The sequence below is a fragment of the Nerophis ophidion genome, linkage group LG29 (assembly GCF_033978795.1).
Source record: "Nerophis ophidion isolate RoL-2023_Sa linkage group LG29, RoL_Noph_v1.0, whole genome shotgun sequence".
Classification (NCBI taxonomy): domain Eukaryota; kingdom Metazoa; phylum Chordata; class Actinopteri; order Syngnathiformes; family Syngnathidae; genus Nerophis; species Nerophis ophidion.
The window spans coordinates 22,585,256-22,610,450 of NC_084639.1; the positions used below are offsets into that span (position 1 = coordinate 22,585,256).

Here is a 25,195-nt window from a genome sequence, read left to right on the forward strand (position 1 = left end):
TTTAATTTGTCAAGTGTGGGGCACAAGCGTTGCCACCAATTACATTACTGCTAATATGTAGCATCATTTGAAAAGTCACCTGCTAATAGCTTTAATAAATAAGTTTTGGTCAATTGACTTAGTTGTGATATCCCTCTCTGCATGAAAGTTTAAAATGAGCATATATTAATGCAGTATGAACAAGAATGTTTTAATGTAGACACATAGAATCATCATCCCGCTGTGTTTATATGCATCAAGTGTTCATTCAAGGCTTAGGGAAAATATCGTAATAGATATCGTATATCGCGGTATGGCCTAAAAATATCGCAATATTAAAAAAAGTCCATATCGCCCAGCCCTAGCATGGACACACTTTTTCTGTCTTTTTACACATTGAAATCAGAAAAAAACACACATTTCCGGGAGTACGCGTGATCCCAGGAAGCGGATTTTTTTCCTTTTTTTTTTAATCGACCCTGCCTTTTCGGGTCAAAACTCCGGTTTGCCTTTTTTTTTTTTTAAATGATTATCGCTTCCTGACTGAGTTTTGTTTTGTTTATATTTGCCGGTGTTGTGCCAAAATGTGATTGCCTGCCAAAAATGTATGTCCTTCGCGGGAGCGCGCACCGCTCGCTAAACCTGCATTGCTTGGCTTTGTCTGCCCACAGCGGATTACTAGGTGTGAGACAAACACTTTATCTTCCTAGTTATTGTAACGCTACGTGTTTGACATTATTTAATCCTTTATTGGGTCCGGAAAATGACAGCTTGACTTTTCTGTGGTATTGATGAGATTTAAAGGACTGTTAGTCCCATGTTGATGTGATAAAACCTCTTTCTTGTTTGGTAGAAATACAATTGCAACTGTTATAAAAAAATATTTATAAAGTGTGAATGAATGTTATAACTGAATACATTTACATATGCATTAACATTTGTTTTATTTTGTATTATTTTTTTACTGAATTAAGTAACGTTTATGACAACTTTTTTCCAAAACACAATATAGAATGTGAGATACGACAGGATAATGCATACATTTATCATTTGTTTTCAAAACGCTTACAAAAAAGTGGGACCCAATAAATTTACTGTGGGGACCCCATTTTTATGACTTGATGTCATTTTGAAAAGTCTTAGCCCCAACAATGCTGAAAAGTCAAAGTATACTGAGGTCATTTCGATATTTTTCATTTTAAAAAAATTGTAAAAGTGTATGTATGTATTTATGTATGTATGTATGTATGTATGTGTGTGTATGTATGTGTGTAAAGACAAAATTAAGTTTGAGCTTTGTATTATACTGTAGATATAAGTATATTAATTCTTATCAATCAATCAATGTATTTTATTTCGGCAATCTTCACATAAAACAAAGAACAACAACAAGAAAAGAAAAAAAAAAGAAAAAAACACTCATTTGAGAAATGATTGAGCCGAAAGGGTGTAGGTTGAAGCAACGCTTATATAAACCTACCCCATCACAACAAGAACAAGGTTCAAAATATATAAAATCTAAAACATGTTTCACTTATATTACTTTTTTTTTTTTTTTTTAAACAATATATAAGCAACATATATGTAGCACACGTCTCATATACACAGTTTAACATTTAAATCAAACATATACATTTGTACACTTATATATATATATATATATATATACACACACACATATACATATACATACATACACACACATATATATATATATATATATATATACATACATATATACACATATACATACATACACAATTCATTTAAATTCCATATAAAGTGGTAATATATAAATTTTAATATAACCTATATGTATAATTATGAAATCATACATTGTATTTATATACATATATATTATTGTCTTTCTAAAACAATGTTTGCTCTTCTTTCTTACATTTACTAATGATAAATGATTTAAAAAGCTTTTTAAACTGGTTTATGTTGGTGCTGTGTTTTATTTCATCCTTTAAACAGTTCCATATTTTAACCCCTGCTATTGTTATACTCATTCGTTTCTGCGTTGTTCTACAATATTGGATCTTAAAAAGTAGTTCTCCTCTTAAATATAATTCCCTTCTCTTTGTAAAAATCTTCTGTAACCCTGTTGGAAGTAAATCTTTACTTGCTTTATAAATCATTTGGGCAGTCTTGAGTTGGATGAGATCTGGTAGTTTTAAATCAAATGTTTTTAGAAATAATCCATTAGTGTGTTCTCGGGGTCCTGTGTTATGTATCAGTCTGATGGCCCTTTTTTGCATTATGAATAGTGGTTGGATGTTCGTCCTGTATGTATTTCCCCAAACTTCTAGACAGTAACTCAAATATGGTAAAACAAGTGTACAATAAAGAGTGTGTAATGTTTTTTGATTAAGAATGTGCCTTGTTTTACCCAGGACAGCAATACTTCTGGCCAACTTCCCTTTGATGTATGTAATTCTTAGAAAATTGTTAACATGTTTCAACTAATAATTACAAACCTTTGAGTTTGAATGCATTTTTTAATAAAATGTATATGTTTTGTTTAGTTTGTTGATGTTCTACTTACAATCTGGTCAATAGGCTTTGATGGAAGATGATTTTTTTCTGGTTAGTAGTAGATATTTCTGCCACATAAGGAATGAGTTATATGGTACAGTATGTGGCAATGAGAGGAAGCTCATGCCCTCGTTGGAACATTTATCAACAAGCTGTGTTGCCCTGCAGCCCACAGGTGTATCAGGGTGCTGAAGTCAGTCCAAGGAGAGCATGCTTCACCTCAGCATTACACCGCCGTGCACAACAGACCGAGCAGCTCCTCTGTGTCTGCGCCTCGCATCACAACACACTACACCATCCATCCCCGGGACAAAGACCCAAGATGGGAAGGTAAGCAGTGCACCCTTTTTTAATTGTTTTTATTTTACAAGCAAACTCTTCATGTCAGTGCCTATTAATAGAACAGTTTAGACCAGGCTTGTCAAAAGCATCACTACTTCTATACCAGGGGTCACCAACGCGGTGCAGATGAGTAGCCCACTGGCCTGTTCTAAAAATAGCTCAAATAGCAACACTTACCAGTGAACTGCCTCTATTTTGTAAATTTTATTTTTTACTAGCAAGCTGGTCTCGCTTTGCTCGACATTTTTGATTCCAAGAGAGACAAAACTCAAAAAGAATTTGAAAATCCAAGAAAATGTTTTAAAGACTTGGTCTTCACTTGTTTAAGTAAATGCATTTGTCTTTTTTACTTTGCTTCTTATAACTTTCAGAAAGACAATTTTAGAGAAAAAATACAACCTAAAAAGTGATTTTAAGATTTTTAAACACATATACCTTTTTACCTTTTAAATTCCTTACTCTTCTTTCCTGACAATTTAAATCAATGTTCAAGTATTTTTTTTATTGTAAAGAAAATAAATACATTTTAATTTAATTCTTCATTTTAGCTTCTGTTTTTTCGACGAAGAATATTTGTGAAATATTTATTCAAACTTATTATGATTAAAATTCAAAAATATTATTCTGGCAAATCTAGAAAATCTGTAGAATCAAATTTTAGTCTTATTTCAAAGTCTTTTGAATTTCTTTTAAAATTTTTGTTCTGGAAAATCTAGAAGAAATAATGATTTGTGTTTGTTAGAAATATAGCTTGGTCCAATTTGTTATATATTCTAACACAATGCAGATTGGATTTTAACCTATTTAAAACATGTCATCAAAATTCTAAAATTAATCTTAATCAGGAAAAATTACTATTGATGTTGCATAAATTATTTTTTTTTATTTTTCAAAAAGATTCGAATTAGCTAGTTTTTCTCTTAATTTTTTAGGTAGAGTCGAAATTGAAGATAAACTGTTTCAAAATGTTATTTTCATTTTTTTCCTGTTTTCTCTTCTTTTAAACCGTTCAATTAAGTGTTTTTTTCATCATTTATTCTCTACAAAAAACCTTCCGTAAAAGGAAAAAAAAATGTACGACGGAATGACGGACAGAAATACCCATTTTTTTAATATAGATTTATGTATTAAAGGTAAATTGAGCAAATTGGCTATTTCTGGCAATTTATTTAAGTGTGTATCAAACTGATAGCCCTTCGCATTAATCAGTACCCAAGAAGTAGCTCTTGGTTTCAAAAAGTTTGGTGACCCCTGTTCTATACCAACATCGATACCTTTTTTTTTCAGTATTGTCTGTACCACATACTGTACAACAGATTTTCATCAGCGAGCCCTGTCAGTCCTCAATGCGTGATCAACACCAAAAAAAAACCTTCTGTCTTTAAAAATGTGAGCAGTTGTTTTTCATATATTTACCGTATTTTCCGGACTACAGAGCGCATAAGCTAATATTCTTCCATATAACTATAAGCCACATATGTATACGTTCTGACATTAGTTATTAAGACATAAATATTTGGTAAATGTTTATTTACATACCTTAATTGTTTCCAAACGGTGTCTGTAACACGGCAGTAAAACGACTGATCAAAAAAACAGAAGTCATTGTAAAGGACCCACTAGCCGCGGAAGCTAGCTCTCCAATCAGCTGAACAGACTCAATCACTCCACGGTGACGTTTTGGTAAATTTACTGAGGAATTTGTGAAACTGAAGCAATATATAAAGAATGACATTGTAAGTTAATGTTACTAACTGACACTACTAAACATGTTGGCATATTAGCTCCTGCTAGCAATGCTCTATTTGTACGATAGTGCATACAAATATGCATGAAACCCCTCCTACAGACATCACACACAGGACGGTTTAGTGAGTAAGAATTGTTTGTTGTATTTTAAAACTTACAAACCTTACTTAGAGTGATGATGAATCCATACAAGTAGAAACGCTGTGGACGATTAGAAGACGGAACAGCACTTTTACTTCCGGTTCAAAGCTTTAATGTAGCAATAGAGTCGAAAAACTAGTTGACTCTGTGCGTTTTTGTGTCTCATTGTACCCATTATCATATGCAACAAATTCAGTCAGACAATTGTAATATTCAGCTCCGAATACATGCGGCTATTTTCAGAGACTGACATCACTGCAGTAACGCTTCTGCATTCTGAGCATGTTATCAGATCAGTCGTACTGGAAATACGCAAACATCGTAAAGAGATGTGCTGTTTATCATTCACAATCCTTATGTAAAACAAGAACACTTATGCTTGGCTTTTTCATGTATTTGAAATTGTAAATAAATAGCTAACAATTGAGTCAACAGATCGAGGGTCCTCTGTTGCACTCATTATACTCTCTCTAAAAACACAAACAATACTCCATTTATATGTCATAACATCATAATTACCCAAATTTGAGTGATATTTACATTATAAGCACCAACGCAGACATACTATTTTAGCGGTGCATTGATAGCAGCGAGCTAATGCTAGCATACGCTGCTATTGTTGACACACTGAGCTAGTGGCTGCTTCTGCTTCGTGTCAAACATGCTCAAAGTAAATTCTAGATTATAATTATAATTCATGCATCTCGCCTGGTAGTATACAAATGTGGCCAAGCGAAAGGCTGGTCGACTTTCACATCTTTGAGATGGGGAAAAATACCTCACAAGATGTTTCTTGCAGCAACTTCTTTTTACCCCTTCGTGATTGTGATTGAATCTTCAGCTAAACGGAATTATGTGAGCGTTCTGGCGGTCGGCATCCCAGCGAAAACGGAATTAAGTGTTTGTTTATTATAAAGTTAAAGTACCGATGATTGTCACACACACACGAGGTGTGGCAAAATTAATATCTGCATTTGACCCATCACCCTTGTTCACCCTCTGGGAGGTGAGAGGAGCAGTGAGCAGCAGCTGTTACCGTGCAAGGGAATCTTTTTTTTGGGTGATTTAACCCCCAATTCCAACCCTTGATGCTGAGTGCCAAGTAATGGGTCCCATTTTTCAAGTGTTTGACTCGGCCGGGGTTTGAACTCACAACCTACCGATATCAGGGCGGACACTCTAACCACTAAGCGACTGAGCAGGTATGGTTTGATGTGGCTAGTTTGTATATTTAGCACCTAGAAATGCTGCGGATGCTAGTGTCACAATAAAACTATCCGTTTAGCACTCGGCTTCTAAAAAGTATTGCTCATCCTCTTTGTATTCAGGCTCAAAAATATAAGGCCCTGGATAATAATTTTTCACAATGTAATCGTTGTAATCTCTCACAAAGGGCTGCTTCATTAACATCATTGTTGATGGGGAAGGGATCTGTGGTTCCTTGCACGACGTCAAGCCATCACGTGACTGGCTTCCTCATTTTCTCTCAAAATGGCTCGGGAATCTCTGTGGATTTGATACTATTTTGATCATATCTATTTATCCGGAAAATTTAGAAGTATTTTAGTGTCATAAATCAGATATACTCTATGTGATATTAGCTTCAATATAGAGGCAACTTGTTTTTCCCACTCTACTTGTACTTCAAACGGCAGGAAGCACTTGTAGGCATTCACCCAGCTGCACCTGCAGTGAGCGAACTCGTTCAAAAGGTGGCACCATAGCACAAACAATAACACAGAATTTAAGTGTCTTTGCACATGTCTAATGAGAAATATTTTCATGATGGTTGTCAGCGAAGAAAAATCTATCAAATAGCATCGTTTTATAAGCCACAGGATTCAAAGCGTGTTAAAAATATAGCGGGTCAGGAATTTACACTACCGTATTTTTCAGACTATAAGTCCCAGTTTTTTTCAATAGTTTGGCCGGGGGTGCGACTTATACTCAGGAGCGACTTATGTGTGAAATTATTAACACATTACAGTAAAATATCAAATAATATTATTTAGCTCATTCACGTAAGAGACTAGACATATAAGATTTCATCAGATTTAGCAATTAGGAGTGTCAGATTGTTTGATAAACGTATAGCATGTTCTATATGTTGTAGTTATTTGAATGACTCTTACCATAATATGTTACGTTAACATACCAGTCACCTTCTCAGTTGGTTATTTATGCGTTGAATAACGTACACTTATTCAGCCTGTTGTTCACTATTCTTTATTTGTTTTAATTTGCCTTTCAAATGTCTATTCTTGGTGTTGGGTTTTATCAAATGAATTTCACCCAAAAATGCGACTTATAGTCCAGTGCGACTTATATATGTTTTTTTCCTTCTTTATTATGCATTTTTGGCATGTGCGACTTATACTCCGAAAAATACGATAATCTTATTACAAGAATTAATCATTACACAGCCCTAATTTCAATATTAAAGATAAAATCCCTATATGGGGTATCTGTATAATAGAAATATATTTTTTATGATTGTGTATAGTGAAATAATTAGATATAAACAAATTTATCCATAAAGTATGTAAAGCTATATACATCAGGAAGACTTAGGAAGCACGCCTGCAAGGTGGTATTTTATTATTTAATGGATGCCAGCAGCTGAATTGAATTTATGAAGAAACTTTTATCGAGCTTTGACTGAATAAAAATTGAACAACAAGTCTTTTCTGTGCATCATTCATCTTTCTACCACGCTGCCGTTCTCTCCTCAGGCGTGGAAATGGAGAGGTTCGCCGACGAGGCGGACGTGGTCATAGTGGGCGGGGGTCCCGCGGGTCTTTCGGCGGCTATTCGTCTGAAGCAGCTGGCCGCGGAACAGGAGAAGGAGCTGCGAGTGTGCCTGGTGGAGAAGGCCTCTCAGATAGGGGCGCACACGCTGTCGGGCGCCTGCCTGGAGCCCAGTGCGCTTCACGAACTCTTCCCCGACTGGAAGGAACGAGGGGTGAGTCACAAGAACCTGCTGAGGTGGAATCTGTTGCGACAAAGGCGGAAAAGCCTGCTGCTCTTTTGATAAAGTTGTGATTATATTTTCCTCAGATTGTTGAACGGCTTCCTTCTGCACATACAGTGGGGCAAAAAAGTATTTAATCAGCCACCGATTGTGCAAGTTCTCCCACTTAAAATGATGACAAAGTTCTGTAATTTTCATTATAGGTACACTTAAACTGTAAGACAGAATGTTAAAAAAAATCCAGGAAATCACATTGTAGGAATTTCAAAGAATTATGTGAGCGTTCTGGCGGTCGGCATCCCAGTGAAAACGGAATTAAGTGTTTGTTTATTATAAAGTTATAATGAACTTTATAGAGTAAATGATGGTGGAAAAGAAGTATTTGGTCAACCATTCAAAGCTCTCACTGATGGAAGGAAGTTTTGGCTCAAAATCTCACGATACATGGCCCCATTCATTCTTTCCTAAACACGGATCAATCGTCCTGTCCCCTTAGCAGAAAAACAGCCCCAAAGCATGATGTTTCCACCCCCGTGCTTCACAGTAGGTTTGGTGTTCTTGGGATGCAACTCAGTATTCTTCTTCCTCCAAACACGACGAGTTGAGTTTATTCCAAAAAGTTCTATTTTGGTTTCATCTGACCACATGACATTCTCCCAATCCCCTGCTGTATCATCCACGTATCCATTTTGGCATAAACTCAACTCGTCGCGTTTGGAGGAAAAAGAATACTGATTTCCATCCAGTGTTAATTTTGTGGACGAAAAATTTTCGTCATAGTTATCGTCAACGACCTTTTTTTTCTGACTAAAACAAGACAATAACTAAATACAAAATAATTTACGTGTATTAAAACGATGACGAGGTGTATTGACATATTCGTCAACGAATAAAAACGAGACGAAAATGTCTGCCAGAAACGAGATCCAATCGGAACTCATTTCGTCAGGAAAAGGCGGGAAGAGTTGGGAAGAGAACCAATCAGAGCGATGTGGTAAGGAAGTTACGTAAACGTAGTTTGCGTTTGAGACTGACCCCGGGAATGCGCTGCAGAAGACAACATGTCAACGCCGGGGAGGAAGAGGAGAGAGGACATATGGGGAAATTTTATATTTGACGTCAAAGATAACAAGACGCAGTGTAAGAAATGCAGCGCGAGGATTACGGGGAAAAATACAACAAACTTGAAGCGACATTTACAGTCGAATCACCCCGAAATCCACACACAGGTAAGCATTTTCCACAACATACAACTCACTCGACATTATCCCGTTTATTACACGGCTTACTCGTGAAATACTAAATTTGAGACATGATTTTCATCAAAATACGACTTGTATCGGTGATTTTTCCGCTGTTTTGCTTTGACTTTCAGAAATTGAAGGGAAAGTTTACATATTACCCTTTAGTCAACTAAATCTACTGTAGTTTTCGTCGACTATAATCTTGTGATATTTCGTCGACTAAAACTAAAACAATTGAAATAACTAAATTATGACTCAAACTAAATTACATGTTTGTCAAAAGACTATGACCAAAACTAAATCAAATTTTGCTGTCAAAATTAACACTGGTTCCATCAGTGAGAGCTTTGAATGGTTGACCAAATACTTATTTTCCACCATAATTTACAAATAAATTCTTTAAAATTCCTACAATGTGAATTCCTGCCTTTTTTTTTCACATTCTGTCTCTCACAGTTGAAGTGTACCTATGATGAAAATTACAGACCTCTGTCATCATTTTAAGTGGGAGAACTTGCACAATCGGTGGCTGACGAAATACTTTTTCGCCCCACTGTACATAAATATGTACATTATCTACGGGTGTAACGGTACGTGTATTTGTATTGAACAGTTTCGGTATGGGCGTTTCGGTTCGATTCGGAGTTGTACCGAACGAGTTCAACACGGACATAGTTAGTAGCGCACCGCACGTTGTGTAAACAATGCACACTGAGGCACCATGAATTGATTTACGTGGACCCCGATTTAAACAAGTTGAAAAACGTGTTCGGGTGTTACCATTTAGTGGTCAGTTGTACGGAATATGTACTGTACTGTGCAATCTACTAATAAAAGTTTCAATCAATCAAAAAAACAAAAAAAACAACACACGGTATGCTAGCAGTGTAGCGGTGTAGCGTGCAAGGACTCAAATGGAAGAAGTGTCAAAAGATGGAGCTAACTGTTAATGACATTTAGACTTTACTTCAATCAATAACAGAGCAGCATCTCCTCATCCATGGCTCACTAGTGCAACAAAGATGACGGGGAGAAGACTCTGTCGAAGGTGAGCCACGTAAATAAAATCGCCCACAAAGCAGCGCATCCTGAAGCGACTGTCAGAAAGCGACTTGAAGATGATCTGTAAAAACATCATCCATTCAACATTTTGACCAAATAACCACCATTACATGTTATGTAGACCAGTGTTTTTCAACCTTTTTTGAGCCAGGGCACATTTTTTGAGTTGAAAAAATGCATAGGCACACCACCAGCAGAAATCGTTAAAAAACGAAACTCAGTTGACAGTAAAAAGTCGTTGTCGCAATTGTTGGATATGACTTCAAACCATAACCAAGCATGCATCACTATCGCTCTTGTCTCAAAGTAGGTATACTGTCACCACCTGTCACATCACACCCTGACTTATGTGGACTTTTTTGCTGTTTTCTTGTGTGTAGTCTTTTATTTCTTGTCTTGCGTTCCTATTTTGGTGGCTTTTTCTGTTTTCCTGTAGCATTTTCATGTATTGCTTAAGCAATATTTCCCGCATCTACTTTATTTTTATCCTTCATTGTGGGGACATTGTCATGTCATGTTCTGATGTAGATTGTGGAAGCCATCTTTGCTCCACAGTAAGTCTTTGCTGTCGTCCAGCATTCTGTTTTTGTTTACGTTGTAGCTAGTTCAGTTTTAGTTTTGTTCTGCATAGCCTTCCCTAAGCTTCAACGCCTTTTCTTAGGGGCACCTACCTTTTTTAAAATTTTTGTTTATGCATTAAATACCTTTTTACCTGCATACTGCTTCCTGTTGTATCAACCTCTACAAAGCAATTAGTTACCTGCTGCCACCTACACGGTTACCATGCCGAGCTTTAGACATCACCGACACTCAACAACAACACATAATTTCCAGATTATGATTACTGGTTTGCTCAAAAAATATTTTTAACCCAAATCGGTGAAATTATATAATCTCCCACGGCACACCAGACAGTGGTTGAAAAACACTGATGTAGACCACAAGGATGTATTTTGCATTTTGAAAATAATCAAATTAATATGACCCCTTTAATGCGCCTTTTAATCCGGTGCGCCTTTTGTATGAAAATAGACCTGACTAGACCCGCTCATCGGCAGTGCGCCTAAAACTGCGGTATGCCCAATGGTCCGGAAGTCCGGTACATGAGAAATGTAAAAAACATATTGGAAAAAATCAAATTAACACAAATGTCACGACCTCTGCGGACACCCTGTTGAAAACATCTGCTCTTAAATGTTGCAGTGTTGCGAATGTGCTCTGTATCCACTATAAACGATGCCTTTTTTTCCTCCCCCAGGCCCCTCTTAACACGTCAGTGACCGAGGATATTTTCAACATCTTGACAGAGAAGCACAGGATTCCGGTCCCCATGTTGCCAGGTACAAAAATGTCATTTTATGGCAAACAGATGATTGAATACTGCAGCGGTGTTATTGCTCTGATGTCAATGAACTCTCATGTAACTTTGGGGTGTTTATTTCCTCCGGGAGACAGGAGGGTCAAAGAACTGATGAAGTTTTTGACTAAAATGTCACAGTTTGCACGACCAAGCTAGCATTCCTAAAGGTTAGTTAGCTACTTGCTACATGTCAACGCAGGAAGAATAGTCTAAAGAAAATTAACCATTTAGTGTTTTTTTTTTTTTTATATATAAATGATAGTTCACCACATTGCACTTCAAAGTTTGCAACTTCACTCTTATCGTGCATTATTGCATTTTGATTATTTTTAAAGCATATTTTGTGTATTTTTTGCCTAAATGAAGTAATTTAAGCATAAAAATGGCTAAATGAACTAACTACAGTAGTATTGGCACACTAGATGAGACCAAACCAATCATAGTCAGTATCGTAGCCACTGATTGGCTTAGCCACAGACTGCATCCAGTTCTGCCCTTACGGGTGCAAAGATTACTATGTGGGTGTTATTTCATGATATACAATACGTATTTAGAAGGTTTGTTATGCATAGAATAGAATAGAAAGTACTTTATTGATCCCTGGGGGGTTTAGCACGGTTTAATTGTAATAAACAAAGGTATACTGTAGTTGTAAGTAGGGCTGAAAACTGTTTCACGATATGAGTCTTTTATATCGGATAATACTGATGATTATTGATTTTTGGGAAATAAGGAGCAGGAGAAAATGTATGAAATGTAAGCATTTTTATTTGAAAAGTGATTATAATCATTTCTTCTATCAGGGCAGAAAGGAAATGTCCACACAAGCATGGACAACACTCAAACAATGTCAACAAAATAATAAAATCACCTTGAACATGAAACAATAAATTAAGGCGCAAAAATAATTAATATGTAAGAAATGCTTAATAAAGTGTAATAAAATAGTGCAAAGTGTGAAAATGTAAAATAGAGAAACCTGAGATCTATTTTCTGCAGATTTAGTGCCAGGAAGTTACATCTGTGCTCTAAAGTGGTCTTGGTGGCATCATTTCCAGACCACATTGGTCTGGAAATGTGTTCCCTTTTAAAAAAAAAAAAAAAAAATCCAAAACAGTGCCATACTGTCCATGTGACTTTTTCTTTTTTATCCACAATTTCTTCATTGTTACTTTCTTTTCTCACTCCATGCAAAGAATCAACCGCCAGTCAGCCAAACTTGATAGTTGATACTGTAACCTGATTGGCGGTGAGCGTGTCACTCCCACTGATCAGTGGTCACTTCCTGCGTTGCTCGGTTACCAAAGAGCGAGTGCCATTGTTCATGCAACCAACCTTGCTTCCATTACTTCCACTTTACCCCCACCAAGAAGAGAATAAAATAGTATGTTTTATCAACGTATTTTTATATTGATATCAATTATATATTGATATCTTTATATCGCCCAACCCTAGTAGTAATTTACTGAAGAATAAAACTTTTTGGAAATAGAATAAGTCCCTTAACATTTTTGTATTTATTTTCGATGACAGTCGTTTTTTCCACATGAATTTTTTTGTTTCATGAATAAGCTTGTATTACAATTAAAAGCAGGCCAGATTATGCGTTTGTTTTAGCTTAAAATGTAGAAAAGAGATTGTTAAAATGCTTACATTGCACTAGTGTTGTAGGGCAGTGGTTTCAACCTTTTTTCAGTGATGTACCCCCTGTGAACATGTTTTTAATTCAAGTACCCCCTAATCAGAGAAAAGCATTTTCGGTTGGAAAAAAGAGATGAAGTAAAATACAGCACTATGTCATCAGTTTCTAAATTATTAAATTGTATAACAGTGCAAAATATTGCTCATTTGTAGTGGTCTTTCTTGAACTATTTGGAAAAAAAAGATATAAAAATAACTAAAAACTTGTTGAAAAATAATCAAGTGATTCAATTATAAATAAAGACTTCTACACATAGAAGTAATCATCAACTTAAAGTGCCTCTTTGGGGATTTTAATAGAGATCCATCTGGAATCATGAACTTGATTCTAAGCATTTCTTCACAAAAAAAAAAAACTCTTTAACATCAATATTTATGGAACATGTCCAAAAAAAAAAATCTAGCTGTCAACACTGAATATTGCATTGTTGCATTTTTTTCACAGTTTATGAACTTACATTCATATTTTGTTGAAGTAATATTCAATAAATATATTTATAAAGGATTTTTTAATTGTTGCCATTTTTAGAATATTTAAAAAAAATCTCACGTACCCCTTGGCGTACCCCCATTTGAGAACCACTGTTGCAGGGTATACCGGTACTAGTTTAGTATCGCTGTACTAATTAATCAAAAACAGTACTATACTCTGTAGTAAAAGTACCGGTTCCCGACGGGCATGACGGCGCGTCGTCAAGACATTGCTGGTTTTACGAGCAGAGGAGCCTGTTCGGCAGCGCGCGCACACTGAGTACTTATAAGCAGATACAGTGTGTAGTCAGAAGAGGGAGAATGGGCGCATGTCTAGAACTAAATATAAAGGTGAAGTTATAACAGTGAAACGCCCTCAGGAAGAGGTGTCTTAAGACATGGCTAGCGAGGTAGCCTCCATGGCAAAATAAAGTAAGTTTCTAACAAGTTTTGTCATCACTGGAGGACGAGGAATAGCTGAACATGCTTCACCACGCACTGTAGCTCACGGGCGTCACCGCTAAAAAAAAAGCTAGCACGCCCCAATGTAAACAAATGCCATGGGTGGATCTCCACCTGACATCCACTGTAATGATAATGAAATACACAGTAGTGTATCTAGTCGATACTACTATGATTACATTTATATATTTTGTATCATCACAAAATCTTTTCCTTTTTGAAAAAATCATTATGTTCATAAACTCAGGAAATATGTCCCTGAACAGATGAGGACTTTGAATATGACCAATGTATGATCCTGTAACTACTTGGTATCGGATCGATACTTACATTTGTGGTATCATCCAAAACTAATGTAAACTATCAAACAACAGAAGAATTTATTACATTTTTACAGAAGAGTAGATAGAACATGTTAAAATAAAAAATAAGTAGATATTAACAAGTGGAGTAATAATACATTTTTACAGTTCGTCCCTCATAATGTTGACAAAATAATAAAATGATAAATGATATATGTTACTGCATATGTCAGCAGACTAATTAGGAGTCTTTGTTTGTTTACTTACTACTAAAAGACAAGTTGTCTAATATGTTCACTATTTTATTTAAGGACTAAATTGCAATAATAAACATCTGTTTAATGTACCCTAAGATTTTTGGTAAAATAATAAAGCTTATGGTGACATTATTTGTGGTCCCCTTTGTTTAGAATAGTATCAAAATACTTTTTGGTACCCGACCCTGTAGGGACAACCCTACGTTGCACCAAAATTCTTCATAAAGTACCATCCATCCGTCCTACTTTCTGTTTGTACAGTACTTGACAGATCTTGTACATTTATTTGTTAAAGACTTGGGGACAAAGTAACAACCCATATCATACCAAAGACTATAAAAATGGGACTCATTACCTCTCTGCTTGGCACTCAGCATCAAGAGTTGGAATTGGGGGTTAAATCACCAAAAATGATTCCGGGGCGTGGCCACCTCTGCTACTCTCACCTCCCAGAGGGTGATCGAGGGTGATGGGTCAAATGCAGAGAATAATTTCGCCACACCTAGTGTGTGTGTGACAATCATTGGTACTTTAACTTTAACTTAAAAGGCCTACTGAAATGAGATGTTCTTATTCAAACGGGGATAGCACACATGATCATTTCGCAATATTGCCATATTTTTGCTGAAAGGATTTAGTAGAAAACATTGACGATAAAGTTTGCTACTTTTGGTCGCTAATAAAAAAAGCCTTGCCTGCACCAGAAGTAGCAGACGATATGCGCGTGACGTCACGGGTTGTGGAGCTCCTCACATCTGGACATTGTGTACAATTATGGCCACCAGCAGTAAGAGCGATTCGGACCGAGAAAGCGACGATTTTACCATTAATTTGAGCGAGGATGAAAGATTTGTGGATGAGGAAAGTGAGAAAAAAAAAAAGACTATACAGTGGGAGCGATTCAGATGTTATTAGACAAATTTACTCGGATAATTCTGGAAAATCCCTTATCTGCTTATTGCGTTACTAGTGTTTTAGTGAGATTAAATGGTCGTACCTGTACAACCTGTAGGTCAGCCCCGCACCTTTCTTCAGCACCCTTCACAAGGGACCCTCTTCGAAACACGATCTTTCGAAATGATCCCTGCATAATACACTGTACTTTGTGTGTGTGGTCCAATCCAACCGTGTTCGCTTGACCGCTCTGTTCCATAGTAAAGCTTCACAGTCATCTTTCGGGAATGTAAACAATGAAACACCGGCTGTGTTTGTGTTGCTAAAGGCGACCGCAATACACCGCTTCCCACCTACAGCTTTCTTCTTTGATGTCTCCATTATTCATTGAACAAATTGCAAAACATTCAGCAACACAGATGTCCATAATACTGTGGAATTATGCGATGAAAAGAGACGACTTATTGCTGTGAGCGGTTCTGTAACAAATTGTCCTCTACAATGCATGACGTCGTCATACCGCGAAGTTTTAGCATGATACTTTCGTGCAAAATTTAAAATTGCAGTTTAGTAAACTAAACCGGCCGTATTGGCATGTGTTGCAATGTTAAGATTTCATCATTGATATATAAACTATCAGACTGCGTGGTCAGTAGTTGTGGGTTTCAGTAGGCCTTTAACTCTTGACGGATTTCATAGTGGAGTTAAGACTGAATCACCAGCACCTGTGCTGGCTGCAGCCGAGTACTGCGCTCCTTGACGATGTCTATGCCGTGTGCTCCAGGTCTGCCCATGAGGAACCACGGCAACTACATCGTGAGGCTAGGCAACTTTGTGCGCTGGCTGGGCGAGCAGGCCGAGGAGCTGGGGGTGGAGTTGTATCCCGGCTACGCTGCTTCTGAGGTTTCTATTTGCCTTTTACAACACATAAGTCATTGTTACCAGAACAAATGCCAGCCATGGTAATAACCCTGAACTTGAAGAAAAATGTTAATGATTGTGTTGTCACTTTTTCCTTAGAAGTGTTTCTAAAATCATGACATTTAAATTCAGATACGTTTATCCATAGGATTTTTAAACAACATTTTTAAGTTTTTTTTTTTTAATCGTACAAAAGTGCCCAAACCTTTTGCCTTCGAGTGCCAAAGTGAAAATGTCCCAATGGTCCGTGGGCCAACAGCAATTTAGACCATGCAGCACCACGAGAGAGCAATTTATTCTTGTAGCATAATATAAATAAGGTAGTACAGAGTGTCAGGTTGGCAACTAGTTGGCCGCTAAAACAATCCTACAAATGCTACGGTAAAAGAAAATGGCCGCTCAGTGACAGGAATGTTATTGTAACATTTACAGCAGGCCTAGGCAATAATTTTAATTCGGGGGGCCAAGTTTAGAGAAAAAAATGTGTCTGGGGCCGGTATGTCTATCTTTAGGAACACTAATTCAAAACCTCACACTAATGTCTGATTAATTGCTAAAAACTTTATGACAGACCGCCTTAAAAAAAGGAATGGAATTTTTAAATTTTTTGCTGAACGACACACCCGGAATGTACAGGAAAATAAAGAATGTGGGATTTACAATATTACAGTTGTGATTTAAAATTATTCAACCCCCACACAATTTTGGTGTTTTAGCAAGTTGGACATTTATTCCGTATTTTGTTTATAGTCATATCAAATAAAGATGTGTCAAATGGACAAATGCAACTTAAAATGTAACACTGTATTTTACAAAATACCAAAAAAGGACATTTTTCTTAATATCTCATTGACAAAATGATTCAACCCCCTAGTTACATGCATCTTTAGTACTTAGTAGAACACCCTTTGGCAGTAATGACATCCTTCAAACGTGATACATAACCGGACACAAGCTTCTTGCAAGCATCTACAGGTATTTTAGCCCATTCCTCTTGGGCAAAGGCCTCCAGTTCATTCATATTCTTGGGCTTGTGTGCTGCAACTGCCTTCTTCAAGTCCCACCACAGCTTTTCTATAGGATTTAGGTCTGACGACTATGAAGGCCACTCCAGAGTCTTCCAGCCCTTCTTCTGCAACCACTCTGATGTTGATTTGGAGGTATGCTTGGGATCGTTGTCCTGTTGGAAGGTCCAACGTCTCCCAAGCCTCAGCTTCGTCACTGACTTCATGACATTTGTAGCTAATATAGCCTGGTAGGAAATAGAATTCATAATGCCTTGAACGTGCTGGAGATTTCCGGTACCTGAGGCAGAGAAACAGCCCCAGAGCATGATTGACCCCCCCCACCATGCTTAACAGTAGTCAAGGTGTTCTTCTCTTTATAAGAGTTGTTTTTTTCTCCTCCAGACATAACGTTGATTCACAGGCCCAAAGAGTTCCAGTTTTGTCTCATCACTCCATAGAACAGTTTCCCAAAACCTATGGGGTTTGTCTAGATGATTTTTGGCATACTGGAGTCGACAGTATTTTTCTTGTGCCTGGTAGTTAGAAGTGGGGTGCGCCTGGGAGTTCTGGCATGGAGGCCTTCATTTCGTAGTGCACGCCTTATTGTCTGGGACGAAACCTGCGTTCCTCCCTTCTGCAATGTCCTGTTGTAGTTCCTCAGCTGTTACCCGGGGGTTTTTCACCACTGTACACTTCAAATACCGGACAGCAGTTGCACACAGCATCCTCTTTCTACCACGCCCAGGTAGTGTTTCCACTGTGCCTTTAGCTTTAAACTTGCGAATTATGCTCCCAACTGTGTCTCTTGGAATGTGTAATGTCTTTGCTATTTTCTTATATCCATATCCTTTCTTATGAAGAGAAATTACCTCCTCTCTTGACTTCTTTGACCACTCCCTGGACTTCACCATGTTGCAAATACACCATTGACCATCTACAGGAAGCTGAGCGTCACAGTCTTTTTCAATCAGTTTAATGTTGCTTGTTATGGATCTAATCACATCTACAGGTGTTTTCAACACCTGATTGAAAAGAGCTTATTTAAAATCTATTCTTAAGAGTTATGATCTTCAGGGGGTTGAATAATTTTGTCAATGAGATATTAAGAGAAATGACACTGGTATGTTACAAAATATAATGTTGTAATTCAAGTTGCATTTGTCTATTTAATGCATCTTTATTTGATATGACTATAAAAAAAATCCGGAATAAGTGTCCAACTTGCTAAAACACCAAAATTGTGTGGGGGTTGAATAATTTTGATCACAACTGTAACTATGAATGATAAAACACTGAATATTGACAACATATGAGCGTCACACACCCTCTCCATCCACATATTTTATAATCAAGCGAAACACAACAAAAATGCAACACACACCGCAAAATATGAACGCTAATAGTAACAAAAACTCACTTACAATCTGATATATCACCAAGACTTAGAACTTTGTTGTAAAACTCGCATTTCAGGCTGGCCGTTCTGGAAACACTCTGTGGAAACGCTCCCCACTCCTTGGTGCCTCGTCTGAGCTGCTGTGACTTGGATTATCATAGTAACTAATTAGGTGACCATAGTAACGAATTAGATTACCATAGTAACTAAATAGATTACCATTGTAACTAGTATAGCATGCAAAAGTGCAGATTCCAACCTTTGAAATACTTTTATAGTTCAAGACTTACAGTCATGAAAAAAAATCACTGCACATAATGGCAGCTACTCTTTCCATCTTAAAGATCTAAAAAAAATTATTTGGGGTCGTCCGGCGGGCCAGATTGAAAAGCTTAACGGGCCCCATGTGGCCCCCGGTCCTTAATTTGCCCAGGTCTGGTTTACAGTGATTTGTACACCATATTGTTAATTTTTACAGTAAAGTATATGGCTCTTTCTTGAAGAGTGGCCATCCGTCCATGTTTCTACTGCTTGTGAGTTTTGTCTCGTGTTATTTTTGACTACAAAATTCTGGCTGCTTTTTTTTTACTCAAAACATCAATTTCCCTTGTTTTTACAGTAAATGGGAATATGGCAAAACTGATCATTTTACAGTACATCTCTAATCCATTATTATTATTTATTATTATCTCAGGGAACGAGCTGCTGTTCTTTTTACTGTAAAAACTACTGATTTTTTCATAGTGTAGCCTTGCAGACATGCCATCAATTATTGTGCAGCTTGAATGTGTTATATCAGGGGTCGGGAACCTTTTTGGCTGAGAGAGCCATACAAGCCAAATATTTTTAAAAGTATTTCCGTGAGAGCCATATATATGTATTTTTTTTAACTCTGAGTACAACTACATGCGTGCATTTTTAAGAAAGAACAACATTTTTAGAGTATAATAAATCTCTTATTCTTTTTAACAACATTGTTATTCTGAGGCTAACCAACAATAAATAAAACACTTCTTACCATTAATATGACTTCTTGAACAGGTGCGGTAGAAACCGGGTGGATGGATGGATAAAAATGCACGAGAAGGTTTTATATTTTGAACGTTATTTTTGACACTGTGATTACCAGCGGAATTATTCATTACTTATCGTGTTAAGCAATGTCAGCTAAGATTTATCTTAGAGCCAGGTGCAGACATCAGAAGAGCCACATCTGGCTCTAGAGCCATAGGTTCCCTACCCCTGGATTAGATTGTGCAGGGGTAGGGCAGTAACACATTAGCTGCTAAGCCAGGGGTCAGCAACCAAAAATGTTGAAATAACCATATTGGACCAAAAATACAAATAAAAATATGTGTGGGGCAGCAAAAAAATGAAAGCCTTCTATAAATGATATAATGAAGACAACACATGATCTGAGTGTCTATATTAGTTGATTAACCCTACTATCAAAATGATTATTTGTCGCAAGCTGACACAAATCTTGTTGATAGAAATGTTGAAATGTAATATTTATTTTACACATTTTTACAACATTATAAAAATTTGTAAAATGCAGGCTTCTCAGCGTGTGAGATAACTCCTGGAAAAGACTGTCTTACAATTGCTAAAGGTATAGATGTGTGTGTCCAAGCTGAAGGTAACAGCAGGCTGTCTTCTTCTAATGGATTTATTACAATCTTTGCAAGCTGAGTTACGTTTGCTGTGGTCTGGAACAACATGGCACACAAACGATCAGAAATGCAGCCAATATTACATACAGATAAGGAGTCATTTGACATGCAAATATAAATCAAACACACAGAGGACATTAGTAAAGGGAATTAAATAAGTAGTGAGGCATAATGATGCAATATATACATAAAGCTAGCCTAAGTAGCATGTTAGCATCAATTAGCTGCTTTTTCCCCATCTTCTATTTCCACACATTTTTGAAAAAGCTCCAAGGAGCCAATAGGGCGGTGATAAAGAGCTCTCTTGAGCCGCAGGTTGCAGACCCCCGTGCTAAGCTAATGGAATTCACCACTCATTTTTTTCCCCCCCTGAAGGTTTTGTTCCATGAGGACGGGAGTGTCAAAGGAATTGCCACCAACGACGTAGGCATCGCCAAGGATGGCTCACCCAAGGTACGCTCCATCACATATTGTTATGGCAATAAACTGGGCTTTCGTAGTGTTTTATTCTGCGCTGTGTGGTCAGGACGTGTTTGAGAGGGGCATGGAGCTCCACGCTAAAGTCACCTTGTTTGGAGAAGGCTGTCACGGACATTTGGCCAAGCAGCTCTACAAGCAGTTCAACTTGCGTGAGAACTGCGATCCGCAGACGTACGCCATCGGCCTGAAGGAGGTAACCGAAGCTGTCTTAAAGGGCCTACTGAAATTAGATTTTCTTATTAAACGGGGATAGCAGGTCCCCGTGTGTGTCATACTTGATCATTTTGCGATATTGCCATATTTTTGCTGAAAGGATTTAGTAGAGAACATGTTACGGAGTCGCGGCATCGTGTTGGGGGTGTCGCCTCTCGATGTGCAGGAATGAAGGTACGAGCAGTTTTTAATGTGAAGTTACAAAAGAACACTTGTACAAAGAGCAAATTAAAGACTTGCCTGAGCACAGAAAACTAAATGCTAATATAAACAGAAGGCAGAGTTCGAAGTCCATAAAGCGCGAGCCAAGCGCGCGGAGGCAAGTTACATTTAGCAGGCGGCAAAATAAACAGAGACTACTCACGTAACGGTTGCAGGACGCAAACAAACTGGCGAGACTGAACTTAGGTAGCAGAAGGGCTCAAATACAGAAAACATAATTACAAACCGGTGTGTGAACGAGCCGTGCAAGAGGAGCAAATTAGGTAGTCATGGCGACGATTGTAAACAAGGAAGAGCGCTATGAAACGGGATCAAAACATAATAGGAAAATACAAAAAGGGGACTAAACATACTAGATGTTTGATTCGGAAGCCGGATCACAACAGAACATCCACGATAAAGTTCGCAACTTTTGGTCGCTAATAGAAAAGCCTTGCCTTTACCGGAAGTCGCAGACGATGACATCACCCGTTGAGGGCTCCTCACATCCTCATATTGTTTTTAATGGGAGCCTCCAAAAAAAAGAGCTATTAGGACCGAGAAAACAACAATTTCCCCACTAATTTGAGCGAGGATGAAAGATTAGTGTTTTAGGATATTGATAGCGAAGGGCTAGAAAAAAATAATAAAAAAATCAAGTAAAAAAAAAAAAAAAAAAGGCTATTGCATTGGGACGGATTCAGATGTTTTTAGACACATTTACTAGGATAATTCTGGGAAATCCTTTATCTTTCTATTGTGTTGCTAGTGTTTTAGTGAGTATAATAGTACCTGATAGTCGGAGGGGTTTGTCCACGGGTGTCTTGAGGCCAGTGTCTGAGGGAAGTCGACGGCACAAGCTCAGCTGATCTCCGGTAAGTGGCGACTTTTTACCACAATTTTCTCACGGAAAACTGCTGGTTGACATTTGGTCGGGATCCATGTCCGCTTGAGCGCCCTGATCCATAGGAAAGCTTCACCTCCGGGAATTTTAAAGAAGGAATCACCGTGTGTTTGTGTGGCTAAAGGCTAAAGCTTCCCAACTCCATCTTTCTACTTTGACTTCTCCATTATTAATTGAACAAATTGCAAAAGATTCAGCAACACAGATGTCCAAAATACTGTGTAATTATGCGGTTAAAGCAGACTACTTATAGCTGTGTGTGTGTGCTGCGCTAATATTTCCTTACAGTCCGTGACGTCACGCGTACACGTCATCATTCCGCGACATTTTCAACAAGAAACTCCCGGGAAATTTAAAATTGCAATTTAGTAAACTAAAAAGGCCGTATTGGCAATGTGTTGCAATGTTAATATTTCATCATTGATATATAAACTATCAGACTGCGTGGTCGGTAGTAGTGGGTTTCAGTAGGCCTTTAATGATGTCTGCATGCTTTATGAGCCTTTGTCTGATTGTCTTTATTCTCTGTCCTTAATGAACTTTATTGGAATGGTAGTTGTGGACCATTGATGAGAAGAAGTGGCGACCCGGCCGAGTGGAGCACTCAGTGGGCTGGCCTCTCAACAGGAACACGTACGGGGGGTCCTTCCTCTACCATCTCAATGAAGGAGAACCTCTGGTGGCCCTGGGCTTTGTGGTGAGTTTCTCTTTGTGTACGTGTTGGAGAACATGCAAGGCAAGGGCCAAAACCAAAGGGTTTAGTAGTAGTTTGTAGTTTTGTTTTGATCAAATAATTGTACCATATTTTTCGGACTATAGAGCACACCAGTATGTATACAAGCCACACCCATTAGATTTTAGAGGAAAAACATAATTCTCCCTGTATTAGCCGCAACGGACTATAAGATGCAGATACACTATATTGCCGAATGTATTTGGCCACTCATCCAAATGATGAGAATCAGGTGTCCTAATCACTTGGCCCAGCCACAGGTGTATAAAATCAAGCACTTAGGCATGGAGACTGTTTCTACGAACATTTGTGAAAGACTAGGCCGCTTTCAGGAGCTTAGTGATTTCCAGCATGGAACTCTTATAGGGTGCCACCTGTGCAACGAATCCAGTCGTTGAAATTTCCTCGCTCCTAAATATTCTAAAGTCAACTGTCGACTTTATTTTAAAGGGGAACATTATCACAATTTCTGAAGGGTTAAAACCACTGTTCCCAGTGGCTTATTTTATTTTTCAAAGTTTTTCTCAAAATTTTACCCATTACGCAATATCCCGAAAACGGCTTCAAAGTGCCTGATTTTAACTCTCGCTATATCCACCCGTCCATTATCCTGTGACCACACAGAAACAAACATGGCGGATAGCACAGAAAGGTATAGCGATATTAGCTCGGATTCAGACTCGGATTTCAGCTGCGTAAGCGATTCAACAGATTCCACATGTATTGAAACTGATGGTTGGAGTGTGGAGGCAGGTAGCGAAAACAAAATTGAAGAAGAAACTGAAGCTATTGAGCCATATCACGACAGACAGCGGCACAGGAGGAAGCGAGGAAGAATTTGGCGATTGCCTTTTAACCAACGATTGGTATGTGTTTGTTTGGCATTAAATGTGGGTGGAGGGAAAGGCTGGATCCAAGTATAGCTACAAATGAGGCATAATGATGCAATAAGTACATACAGCTAGCCTAAATAGCATGTTACCATCAATTAGCTTGTAGTCATGCCGTGACCAAATATGTCTGATTAGCACACTCCACATAATTCAATAACATCAACAAAACTCACCTTTGTGCATTCATGCACAACGTTATAAGTTTGGTGGACAAAATGAGACGGAAAAAGAAGTGGCATAAATCACGTCTTAGCCAACATATCCAGGGGGTTTACCTCGCTCATCTGCGGAAACAGACTGCCGTCGTCCCTGAATAGCTCGCACCCCGCCAGATTCAGTGGTGGTCTATTTTCCAATATTGCAGATTTCGTTGACTTTATCGTTGGAAATGCATCTGCTTTGAGTGTCGCAGGATATCCACACATTCTTGCCATCTCTGTCGTAGCGTAGCTGTCGTCGGTAAAGTGTGCGGAACAAACGAGGGACTTTCGCATCTTTTTGCCAATGTTGCAACTTGAATCCGTCTCTGTTCGTGTTGTTACACCCTCCGACAACACACCGACGAGGCATGATGTCTCCTAGGTACGGGAAAACAGTCGAAAAAACGGAAAATAACAGAGCTGATTTGACTTGGTACGTGTAATAAGATTGAGAAAATGGCGGATTGCTTCATGTTGTGACGTCACGGGTGAAAGGTCATCGCTCCGACAGGCTATCAATTAAAAAGGTGTTTAACTCGCCAAATTCACCCTTTTAGAGTTCAGAAATCGGTTAAAAAACATATTGTCTTTTTTGGGCAACATCAAGGTATATATTGGCGCTAACATAGGTCTGGTGATAATGTTCCCCTTTAAGAAAATGGAAAAGTTTGGGAACAACAGCAACTCAGCCACCTGGTGGTAGGCCACGTAAACTTGACAGAGAGGGATCAGCGGATGCTGAAACGCATAGTGCAAAGATTTTCTGCGCAGTCAGTTGCTACAGAGCTCCAAACTTCTTGTTACCTTCCAGTTAGCCAACGTACAGTACGCAGAAAGCTTCATGGAATGGGTTTCCATGGCCAAGCAGCGGCATCTAAGCAGTACATCACCAAGTCCAATGCAAAGCGTGGGATGCAGTGGTGTAAAGCATGTCGCCGCTGGACTCTAGAGCAGTGGAGATGCCTTCTCTGGAGTGATTGAATTGAACTAAATTATATTTATATAGCGCTTCTCTTTAGTGACTCAAAGCGCCTTTACATAGTGAAACCCAATATCTAAGTTACATTTCAACCAGTGTTGGGGGCACTGGGAGCAGGTGGG

The 25,195-nt window shown here is 38.0% G+C and overlaps 1 protein-coding gene across 1 annotated transcript in view; it reads left to right on the forward strand.

Moving 5' to 3' along the window:
- etfdh (electron transfer flavoprotein dehydrogenase) overlaps positions 1 to 25,195 on the forward strand; it is a 55,333-nt gene that overhangs the window by 16,482 nt on the left and 13,656 nt on the right. The window contains exons 2-8 of the mRNA XM_061891979.1: positions 2,686 to 2,847; positions 7,482 to 7,711; positions 11,285 to 11,366; positions 16,258 to 16,376; positions 20,846 to 20,923; positions 20,997 to 21,143; positions 22,825 to 22,965. Of these exons, the coding sequence (XP_061747963.1) occupies positions 2,686 to 2,847; positions 7,482 to 7,711; positions 11,285 to 11,366; positions 16,258 to 16,376; positions 20,846 to 20,923; positions 20,997 to 21,143; positions 22,825 to 22,965 (959 nt within the window). The remainder of the gene's footprint in view (positions 1 to 2,685; positions 2,848 to 7,481; positions 7,712 to 11,284; positions 11,367 to 16,257; positions 16,377 to 20,845; positions 20,924 to 20,996; positions 21,144 to 22,824; positions 22,966 to 25,195) is intronic.